We start from the raw sequence: 11,950 nt of genomic DNA, 5'->3' as shown, positions 1-11,950 counted from the left end.
ACTGGAGAGAGCTCAGGATTAACCTAAACCATCATTAAAAAATTTACTAATAATTAAGTATTTAATTATATTTTTTAAATAAAATTGAAAAACCTACTACTATAGGTAAAAAGGTGATTGTACAACTTTACACAACTTTTTACTTGTGCAGGTTAAATTTTTCCTACATATGAGACTCAATTGTAGAGCATATAGCTAGAAATATTTAATTGTTCTTTTCAGGTTCAAATGATACCACGAGTATGCAAACGCATTGTCATTGTTAGTAGTATAGTTCGATTAATGTTATGCATTTTTAAAATTCTAGACCTTTTAGAGAGTTGATATTAAAATACAATTTAAATTAAATTATGGGTAAGCATATTGCCAATTGCTTACATACTTTAAAAAACATGCTCACCTTAAATAACTCTTCTCCAGATGATTTATTCATTATATATGAGTAGATATTTGTTCTAAGAAAATGTGGATGAAAAAATACATTAATCGCAATCCTTTTGTGTGCCATTAATCATATGTAATGAGTTGCCTTGAGTTGCACTCGATGTACGTAAGAGAAATAGAAGCCATTCTTCTAATTCATGTACATGCTTTGTATATGCAAGCGATGTCTTTTTTCAATGGCAAATCCTACGATCTTTTGTATAAATTCAGCTTTGGACCTGCAAAAATATAGACAGGACCTTTCAACTTATTATATGTTCACAAATTTCAATTTCAATATTCTATATATTGGTAACAATCAATTTCATATAAGAATATATAAAATGAAGCTTTGATTAATAAATCTTCTTAAAAACACATAGCCACACAAAATCGTAAGCAACACACAAACTTGACACAGTACAGTACAGCATGTCCGAAAAATTCCTTAACTAACCAAGTTATATTTAATATTTTTTTTTATAAGCTGGATAAAATATATTGAATGAAGTATAAGGGATATTTCAACCCAATACAAGTAGAAACTAAGAGAAAGAAAAAATAAAAGTATCAACTTTACAATAGCTAGAACAATGAGCTAAAATAAAAGTTATATTTAATATGATAATTATAAAACACCAAAAAATGAGGTAATTACTAATTAATCATATATTAACGTTTTGTGTTAGAAGACATGACATTACTTATGGAACATAATTAAGTGTGTACTTAGATAAATGACTGTGGACTTTAGTCGAGTATTTTATTTGTTAAAGGGTTTTAAATAATTTGAAGCAAATTGTATTTTTGATGAAAGAAATAATTAAAAAAATAAAAGATATTTATGATGGGTAATTTTTTTTTATGATGAATGCGGGCACTCCATCCCGTCATAATAATAATAATAATAATAATAATAATAATAATAATAATAATAATAATAATAGACGAGATATTATATCACGTACCCTTCATAAGTCCTTCCAACCAAGGAGGAAACTTCAACTAGAGCTGACTTCCATTTCAGTACCATCTCTGAAGCAATTCCGAACTTCTCTTCATGTTTGGCCATGGCTATGCGATAACTCTCTTTCAGATTTTTTATATCTGTGGGCTGCACTTTATAAAAGATTGGCAAAACGAGCTGATGATTCCTTTTCTTACATTCTAGAATCTTGACAAGTTCTTTGAGACACCATTCAGAATCTGCAAAGTTTTTGGATAAAACTACAATTGAAAACCTTGATTCTTCAATTGCTTCAAGAACTTTTGAAATTTGTTCCCCACCATCTAATGCTTCTTGATCCATGAAGGTCTTGAATCCCATTTGGGACAAAGCTTCACAAAGAGACTCTGTGAAAGCATCTCGAGTGTCATCTCCTCTGAAGCTAACAAATATCTGGTAGCGAGCTGTTGAGTGATTAAGTGTGTCTAATGTTTCTTTCCACTCCTCAAACGTCTTATTTTCCAAGGAAGATGCCACATCCTTAATTAAGCCAGGTAGCCCATTGCATTTAAAAGAAATTTCTCGCGCCACATCGAATAGATTGGGTTGGGAGTCAACATCTGAAAGGTGTTGTAATAATGTCCAAGCTTCCTCTTTATATAATGGGTCAAGAAGAATCGAAGGCTTACATCCTAGCCAATTGCAATCAGTTTTGAGACGTGTAGTCAAAAGGACCTTGCACTGTTTGCTATTACAAGGAATACCTAAGTCTTCTGGCTTAGACTTTTTCGGAAAATCATCCAAGATGACAAGAGTTGATCCTTCTATCTTTTCAAATTCTGAATTTATTCTTATTGCTCTCGTGACTTGAGTGACATCTTCATCAAAATGGAGATTCAAAGAGTTAGCAACTCGCTCTTGAATGCTCAAGATATCTTGGTTTTTAGACACACTGGGAAACAAAACTCTTTGGAAAATCTCTGAGTACTTGGCTTTCTCAGCTTTCACCAACGCTGTTTTACCCGAGCCCTTCTTTCCATACAATCCAATTACACAACAACTATCATCTTTCAGTGCCTCCAAAATCTTCTCTGAAGCTTGTTTCGTTGAGTGGAAATACTCAAAGTTTCCAGAAGGGAGTGAGTGTAAAACTGGAGTTGAGATTCTAATTTTGTCACGACTAGTATCATCTTTTTGTTCTTTCAACTCTTGATTTGAAGCCCCTCCTCTTGGAGAGATATAAGACACTGGATTTCCATAATAGCTGGACTTTGAATGTGAAGTACTGGGGATTGGTTTTGACCCTCCAGTTGAGTTGGACTCTATATTTCTTGGAGATGAATTTCTTGGAACCTCTTTTAAAGGGACAGACTTTTCTGAAAAAGCAGAGGACTCTACATGTGGTGGAGTTTGGATAATGGACTCTACTTGTGGAGTTAATGTGGACTTTGGAAATGGAGATGGGTTTGCAATTTCTTCTTTTCTAGGCTTCAATAGTACTGGATCTGAAGTCTCTTTTGTAGAGTTGGAGGACACAAACTTTTTGGAGAAGTTGGGGGACTCATCACGTGGTGGAGTTTGGATATTGGGGTTAATGGACTCTGCTTGTGGAGTTAATGTGTACTTTGGAAATGAAGATGGGATTGCAATTTCATCTTTTCTAGGCTTCAATAGTATTGGATCTAAAGTCTCTTTTGTAGAGTTGGAGGACACAAACTTTCTAGAAAAGTTGGAGGACTCCTCATGTGATGGAGTTTGGATAATGGACTCTGCTTGTGGAGTTAATGCGGACTTTGGAAATGGAAATGAGTTTGCAATTTCATCTTTTCTAGGATTCAATGGTACTGGATCTGAAGTCTCTTTTGTAGAGTTGGAGGACACAAACTTTCCGGAAAAAATGGAGGATTCATCACGTGGTGGAGTTTGGATAATGGGGATAATGGACTCTGCTTGTGGAGTTAATGTGGACTTTGGAAATGGAGATGGGTTTGCGATTTCATCTTTTCTAGGCTTCAATAGTACTGGATCTGATTGCTCTTTTGTAGAGTTGGAGGACACAAACTCTCTGGAAATGTTGGAGAACTCATCACGTGGTGGAATTTGGACAATGGGGATAATGGACTTTGCTTGTGGAGTTAATGTGGACTTTGGAAATGGAAATGGATTTGCAATTTCATCTTTTCTAGACTTCAATAGTACTGGATCTGAAGTCTCTTTTGTAGAGTTTGAGGATACAAACTTTCCGGAAAAGTTGGAGGACTCTAAACGTGGAGTTATATTGGACTCTACACGTGTAGAGTCCAACATAGCACCTCGACTCGAGATAGGTCTAGACTTTACTACATGTGAAGAGAATGATGACTCTTTACCTGGAGTTGGTCCTGACTCCACACTTGGAGAAGTTGTTTTTGGCTTTCCATGTTGATCAGCTATGATGGAATTTTGAGCGGTTCTTCCACTTTTATTCTCGCTTGATATTCCACTTGGGATGGTAAATAGCTCAAATTTGCATTGGTCATGAAGCTTCTTTGTTTTCTTTATCATGTCAGAGCACCACTCAGGGTTCACCATCAGACCAGTTTTTCTCTCCAGATTCATTTTTTCTACGAGCAGTTTCTCCACTTCATCTAGCCACACCCGAACAGCACCATTGATTTGTTCATTTTTTCCACTTGCTTCTTCAACTCTCTTCAGCACAAAATTTCTCATATTAATCAGATTCTGAAACTCTTCAGCTAACAAACGTGCCAAGGAAGAAGATCTCTCCATCCCAAATTGAGGTTTGTATAACCTTTTTGTAAGCAAAGGTAACCAAGAAACTAATCAATTTAAATCAAATGTATGTATCAAATATATCAATGTATAATACCGTAAAAAATTTATATCAATACATATTACATAATGGAAAGAAAATGCGCTCCAGTCACTTCACATTTTTCTTTCCACTAAGGTATCTGAATTCCTGTGATTAAACTCTTAGCTAGATTTTTTCAGTCCATTTCCTATGATGTATAGTAGTAGGTATAATGGTATTAGGCACCGTTTGGTGGAACACTACGTCACTTATTATATTGTTTAAATGAATACGATCATATGTTTGGTAGATGGTAGTGATGGTGGTGATAGAGATGGCAGTGGTGGCAGCGGTAGAGGGTCGTGGTTGTGGCGGTATTGACTGATAATTGTGGCAGCAATGACAGTGGTGAGTTGTGGTGGACGAGTAGTGGTGGTGGTAGAGGGTGGTTGAGGTGATTGTGAATGGTAGTGGAGTTGGTTGTGGAAGTAGTGATGGCGATGACAATGTTGTAGGGCGGTGGTGGCGACAATGGTGGGGCGGTGGCGAAGGGCGGTGGTAGTTGTATGGTAGTGGTAGCAGCAATAGTTGGTGATGGCGGTAGATTGGTGGTGGTAGTGGTAGTGGCGATGACAGTGGAGACGATGGTGAGGGTCGTGGTGGTGGTAGTGATAATGGTGGTGGTAGTGGCGGATGCAGTATTTTAGGGCGGCGGTGGCGATGACAAAGGGTGGTGATGGTAGTGATGAAAGGAGTGGAGTTGGTGGTGGTCTTTGCACCAATAACAGTAACGACGGTGATTGCAGTGGTGGTAGTCGCCAAGGTGGAGAGTGGTAGTGGTTGTTGTGGCAGCTTATTAAATATTTTCAAGTAGCTTATACGTAACAATCTCATCAAGTTTTATCTTTCATCTATATTGTGGATTAAATAATCCATCATTTTAATGGATAAGAATGAATTGAAGGATATGTCTACACAATATAATGTCAGCACCAAATAATGAATAAACTCATAATGTATTGTTTAAATTTATACTATCATATATAATCCATCGTACTAAACGAGCACATATGAAGTAGAACTATCTACCATTATACTAGTTATAGACATTGTTGGTGGAAAGAGCTGGCTAGGGACATAAGGGTTGGGTGGGGTAAAGGGTCCCAGGTTTGAACCCGGATGAGAGATTAATTTACTAACATTTTTAACAACATTTGGCTTTAAAAAAAATTATAGACATTGTCCGTGGAAATTAGCTTTAATACCTATACATGCAAGTAGTGTTTACAATTTCGATAATATTTTCTCTGTTTTTTTTTTTAACAAGTCAATATGAATTACATAAAATTCATGGACAATATACCTAAACATGCAAATAGTGTTTACAATTTCGATTATATTTGCTCTTTTTTCTTACAAGTCAAAAATGAATTAAGTAAAATTCCTTTACAATATATTAATCACAAAAATTAGATGGGAAATAATAATTGACAGAACCAGTAATTCAATAACGGTGTAAGGGAAAGGAAAATATAGATAATTATCGTGAAATAGATTTAGAAAATTTATTAGATTAAAAAAGAGAAGTAATAGAAATTTAAACTCACTCAAAAAGTTGCTGGCACAAAAGTTGGAGATCAGAAAGTTATCAAAGTGATTGGTTTTGTATTGTGCTATATCAACTTCCTCACAAAAAGGATATAAATACCGGAACTAGGTCTTTTGGTCTTCTTCTTTTTTCCCTTTTGGTCAACGTAGTAATGTGTTGTTTTTTATGCACCAAAAAGAAATTAACGTGTTTCTTTTTTTATACACATATGCCTAATAAATACAATAAATTAAGGAAGGGGTTATTTCATAGGAAACATCCTAGCTCTTACTAATTCAAAGATTGATTAAACACTGTTTGCATTTTAATATAATAAATTTCTAGACTTCAAAAACCCAACAACCTTTCTTAAGTACCAAAATCCATATATGTCGCTAACATTAATCTGAAATGGCTTAAAAGATTGACGTAATTAAACACGGACAAGACTAAATTTTGAAGCTTAGCAGTTCGAATGACATAAGTCAAAATAAAATAGATTAGTTAAGGCTAAAATTAATTGATGATCAATTACCAAAGACATCAAGTGCAAACATACAAATATAGCTGCAGAAAATAAGGTGAGTGGTAGATAAATTAACATAAACAGCTGTTAATTAAATATTCATAGCGTGACCGTAATCAATTTAATCTTCTAGAAGACAATAAAAAAATGTAATTTGTGTATAAAAAATTAGTAGAGACAGGACCCTCCAGGTAAGTGTAGAAATGAGTTAGCCAAGCTAGACTTTACACGGCCCAAGCCTATGTAGTAATTTCATAAGTGCATGGTTTCCCGAAGTAATATGAAAGATTGTTGAAATACAACGATAGTTATTTTACTGATCTGTTCTCCGGGATTAATGCTCATAATGGAAAAGAAAAATAAATATAGTTTGGAGTTAATTTGTTGAGATGAACTCAATTGAGAAAAAATCAAAAACAAGAATTTCGTAAAACTTATAAGAAAACAGTACTCTGGGTCAATTTTCACCTAGTTTGATTAAACTTCTTAAAGCTGAATTCCTATATTAACTTTTAAGACATTATATGGTGATGTAGCTTCTTATACCTTCACTTGTTAATACCTTATTCAAGCAAATCATCTGATTTTAGTTGTTAAGCCTTAATACCTTTGTACCTAGTCAATTCAATTGAAGAATTATTGCTTTTTATTCTGGTCAATACTATTGATTCATATCCTTATACCTAAGTGATGATAGACAAAATCAATCAATCCAAAATCATGCAGTTCCCAAATCCTTACAAAACTATTGTTAGAAGTCCCACATTGGCTAGAGATAAGGCCAATCAAGTGTTTATAAGGGTTGTGCAAACCTCAACTCTTGAGCTAGCTTTTGTGGTTGAGTATAGGCCTCCCAATTTCTAATATGGTATCAGAGCCTATCCTAGATCCATTTGTTGTGTGGAGACCTCCCATATTTGGGCCACCCCTTGTTGTTCCCACGTTCCAGTCTGTTCAATCCTGGACGTGAGGGGGTGTGTTAGAAGTCCCACATTGGCTAGAGATAAGACCAATCAAGTGTTTATAAGGGTTGTGCAAACCTCAACTCTTGAGCTAGCTTTTGTGGTTGAGTATAGGCCTCCCAATTTCTAATAACTATCGTTTGTGAAAAAAGAAGAAAAAAGCAAAACACTTGTGTGTACTCAAGTAGAATTATAACATATATAGAGTAAAGATTCATAGAAGAAGAAATTATATTCATATAGGAAAACAGAAGTTCAAAGCATAACTAAAATTATGATTGACAATCCCCAAAGTACTAAAAGAAATTAGCTAAGGATGACCATAAATCTAACTAAGCAAGAAAAGAACCTTAGAGTGCTCCAAGAGTAGTTTCAAAACAAAGGAAAAAAACTCTTAAAAGTCTCCAACTCAGTATATTAAAACAAATTAAAATACAACTATTCAATTTATAGGAAAAATCTGCGCTGCAGCAGTGGAGAAGATGGGGGCTACAACGCTAGAGAATGGTTATTGCGCCGTGGAGATTGGGTGCAGCAACGCCGGCTTCACACGAACCTTCCCAACTTTGTAGACAACTTTGACCTCATGATCTTTTCATAGAACAAACCGTACGAATTCGTTATTGTTAACCGTCGGATCGAGTTGAAATTTTGATATGTTCATAACACATAGACATTCAATTTGATAAGCGGCTTTTTAGCTTTACCTTCATAAAAAGCCATCATTTACCTTTAAACTCTAATAATCTTATTCATCAAGACTCACCATGCATTGATCATCATACCTGCCTTAAACCTCTTGAAACCACTAACAAACTTATCAATAGCCATGTGAACCCACTAGCAAACTCATGAATGGCAAGAAACCATTAATCCCCATCAATAACACATGTAACCACTAAAGCATTCATCATCAGTATTAGTACTTCAACATTAGAGCTCAAAAGTCAAAACGGACAAAGGTAATAATTACTAAGATATATAATAAAATCTATAGAAAATAAAATAAAACTAAATTAAAAGAAAGACAAATAATCGTATTTAACACTTAAAAACAATAAAGTATGTCCTCGTATGATAGCTTAACTGGTAGGAGTAGAGGGACATATGAGTTGGACATGGGAGGTCCAGAGATCGATTCATTGCGAGTACAATTTATCTTTCCAATGTACCAAAAAAAGAAACAATAAAGTAAGTCACTAAAATGACTAAAACCTCTACATGAGATTTATAAAAGTAAAACTAAAAACTAACAAAAGACGAAAATACCAAATACCTCAGGTCATCACCTGGGCCTTCATTAAATTTGTATTTGTTTAGCCCTTGACATATACTCTATGGCTTAGTTTTAAGGTCTGACCTTTTTGTGATATCCTAGTCTGGCCTACAATCCTATCTATTGGCATATTTAACTACGCACATATCAATTGGCTAAGAATTTCTTATCAATTTCCTGCCGGTATTTTTTTAAAAAAAAATATTGATGGAGGAGATAGAAGAGAAAACCACATACATTTAAATAAATGCAAAAGAAATTACAATCTATAAAAAATTACAATCTGTCAAATAGGAACCTCCTTCCTCACAACTGGTGTTTGCGCCCTCCAGACACAATTGCCTATGAACTTAGAAAGGACAGGATGCATTTTGAACTAGAACCAGATTGAGCTTCTTACCTGCCAGATCCCTGGGTTGACTCCGCTCCTAGAGTGGAATGATACTTGCCACAGCCGTTATTTTCGTGTTTCTAGTTTCTCTGTATTTAGAGCCTAGCTTAGACTTGGTAGAACTCTAGCTGTAGTCGGACATGTTTGTCTCCTTGACCATGTAATGTTGCCCACTACCTGTGCACTTCTTTGTAATTTCCGCCACTTCTTATTGGCTCTAATAGAAACTTTAAAGTTTAAACCATTGACCAAAAAAAAAGCTGATTGTCAGCATTATTTATGGAAAATTGTTCCATTGACAAAAAAAGAGAGAGAGAATGAGGCGTGGGTGACTGGAATTGAGAGAGGCGAGTGAGACGCGTGAATTGAAAGGGGGAAAAGTGAGAGGCAGCGAGAGTGAGTGATGTGTGATGTCATCAACACTATTTCTCCCCTGACTGTGTGTGCATGCCTTCTGGAAGTTGAAGCTGCATCGTGGGATAGGCCCTTCTGCGTTTTGTTTCCCTTGCAATTCCTGGGCTTGCTGTTTGTGTGTCTTGCAGGGGATTGTGTGAACCCTTTTGTTGGGGCTTGTTTTGGTTATTTTCTATTTATTTTTTTGGTATCCTTTGTAATTATTCTATGGGTTGAAATACCCATTTATTCAAATATATAACTTTTTAATGTGATAAAACTCTCTTGGGCATCACTATGCTATACACAAACTTTGAATTTTTAAAGTAAATTTTAAGTCAAATTATATATACAACCGATTATGTATACTTCGCGTACAGCGTATTCGTACCCTGTACTGAAGCGTATGACAAACCTATTAACTATGGATTGTACCCATGGTTGTTAAAATCGGACCGGAACGGTCGGTCCGACCGGTACAACCGGGAACCGGAGTGACGAACGGTCTAAAAGGTCTGAAAAACCGGATGGCAACAAAATCGGTCAAAAACCGTAAAACCGGTGAAAACCGGTGGTTCACCGGTTTAGACCGATTCCTGCTTTTAGTCCGTAAAACACCCTAGCACCATCGTGTGCCGCTGTTCCCGAGCTCGGATCCTCCGGTACTAACCACTTAGATATGGTCGGAGTTCGCGTCACTGCACCACCTACTGCTTTTGAGGCTTCTTCTATGCAGTTCGCAACTTTTTAACTTGGAAAAGCTTCATTTTTTCCCTCTGCTGCATCACTGTTGGTTTACGATGAAAATATGATACAGGGTTGTGATGTGTGGCTGTTCACTTGGATGAGTGAATACTAGGGTTTCTATTCTAATTTCTAAATAATAACTCTTCCTGGGCTTTTTTTCTTCTAAACATGCTAGCTAGTGGGCTGGTTTAAACCTTTAAACTATATCTTCAAGTCCTCATACTTTAAAAAAAAAAAAACTCTTGCGTTTGTCTGGTCCTTTTTATTTTTATTTTTGGTTGGTTTTTATTTCATTAAACAATAGCAATTTCATTTTAAAAAGTAATATTCACTATAAAAGACCATGACGCAGAGTATATATTAGTAATTAGAGGAAATTTCGTCATAATAGTTAAAAACTTGAAATTGAATGTTGGAAATCAATATACTGAAAGTTTAAAATTTGATTCTCTTACACATCGGAGTTTAAAAATTATGACTTTCAAAAAAAAAGTTTAAAAATTATGAATATTATTATTTTTACTTAATATTATTGCCTTAGATATCATATATTTATTATAAAATAGTATTATTTAATTTATAGCGGTAATACCGGTCGGACCACGGTTCAATTACGGTTGAACCAATGAACCGTGAACCGGTGCCCTCACCGGTTTGATCACCGGTCCGGTTTTTATAACCTTGATTGTACCTATATATTCGGGTGTCCCCGAATGATAGCTCAAGTGGTAAGAGTAAGGGACATAAGGGTGGAGTAAAATGAAGGGTGAAGGGTCCCGGGTTCGAACCTGGAGGAGGGGAATTAATTTACTAACATTTCTAACGACTAACATTTGCCAATAAAAAAACATATATGTTTGGGTTGAGTGTTTAATTGAGAATTGCAACAGGCTATTCACACCATAACACCGCAATACCCTCAACCGCAACACCTGCAACTGCGACCACAACCGCAATTTAAAACCTTAAGCCCGACGTCAAGTATGGGTAGTTAAGCTTAGGCTTAACCTTGCCCAGACTCTACAAAAGTTCTGACTCCGCCACATTTGGTTCCCTTCATGTTTCGTGGTGGTGGCTCCTGGTGCATGTTTTTTGCCTTTGTTGTAGTCTTTGCTGCTTATCCTTCTTTTTTGCATTTTTCTTGTTTCTTCTCTTGTCCTGTTTTTCTTTCTTGTATACCATGGTTTTGAGGTACACCTAGTACCTCTTTAAATATATTGATGTGCTTATCCAAAAAAAAAAAAAAATTCCTATTACATCGCCAATTATTTTTCTCTTCTACATTTCATTTGGTCGATGTACATTCAAAGGGCATAAATTATTTTTCTAAATATTGGGAAAAGTACTGTACTTATGTAGAATATGTTTGGTTGAACGAACGGGGAGGAGGATTGAACTCTCGTTTGCAATGCCAACCAAACATCAAACAAATCTATAACAGCAAAACACACGTTTAATTTGTAATGCCAGATTTCTAGCTTGACATGCATATACAAATTAACAAATTATTTTCCCTGAACATCAATTCACAAGCATATCATCAAACCATTAACACCTCATCGTTACTGACACAGACAAAATAAAGAAAGCAAAATATTATTCGTGGAAAATAATGAATCCACAAAATTACTTGTTAATTTTTTTTTAATTAATTTTGGTGCCCCTCCTTTAATTTTAATGTTATTCCTTTTTGTTTTTTTTTTTCCTAAAACACCTCTAATATCAAAACATTCCACCACTCCCTTTGTGTTTTTTTTAGAAATGTTGTTTTATCACACATTTACAAAGTGCGGAATATATATATTCATCTCTCCACACTTATAAAGTGCGGAATGAAAAATTTCATAAAAGTATTTCTTCTTAAAGTGAAATATAATATAATATAAATAAAGTGTTGAGAAACA

At 35.2% G+C, this 11,950-nt stretch overlaps 1 protein-coding gene across 1 annotated transcript; it reads right to left on the bottom strand.

The window, feature by feature from the left end:
- Positions 1-320: 320 nt before the first annotated feature.
- LOC130728835 (uncharacterized) lies at positions 321-5,868 on the bottom strand. Its single transcript, XM_057580420.1, has 3 exons — positions 5,771-5,868; positions 1,392-4,160; positions 321-662 (listed from the first exon to the last, which is right to left on the bottom strand). Exons 2-3 carry the CDS (start codon positions 4,136-4,138, stop codon positions 575-577), a joined length of 2,835 nt encoding a protein of 944 aa, XP_057436403.1. The 5' UTR covers positions 4,139-4,160; positions 5,771-5,868; the 3' UTR covers positions 321-574.
- Positions 5,869-11,950: the final 6,082 nt, after the last annotated feature.

The sequence above is a fragment of the Lotus japonicus genome, chromosome 1 (genome assembly GCF_012489685.1).
Source record: "Lotus japonicus ecotype B-129 chromosome 1, LjGifu_v1.2".
Lineage (NCBI taxonomy): Eukaryota > Viridiplantae > Streptophyta > Magnoliopsida > Fabales > Fabaceae > Lotus > Lotus japonicus.
Note: the sequence above shows the minus strand (reverse complement) of the source record. Positions and strands in the feature narration are given on the sequence as shown.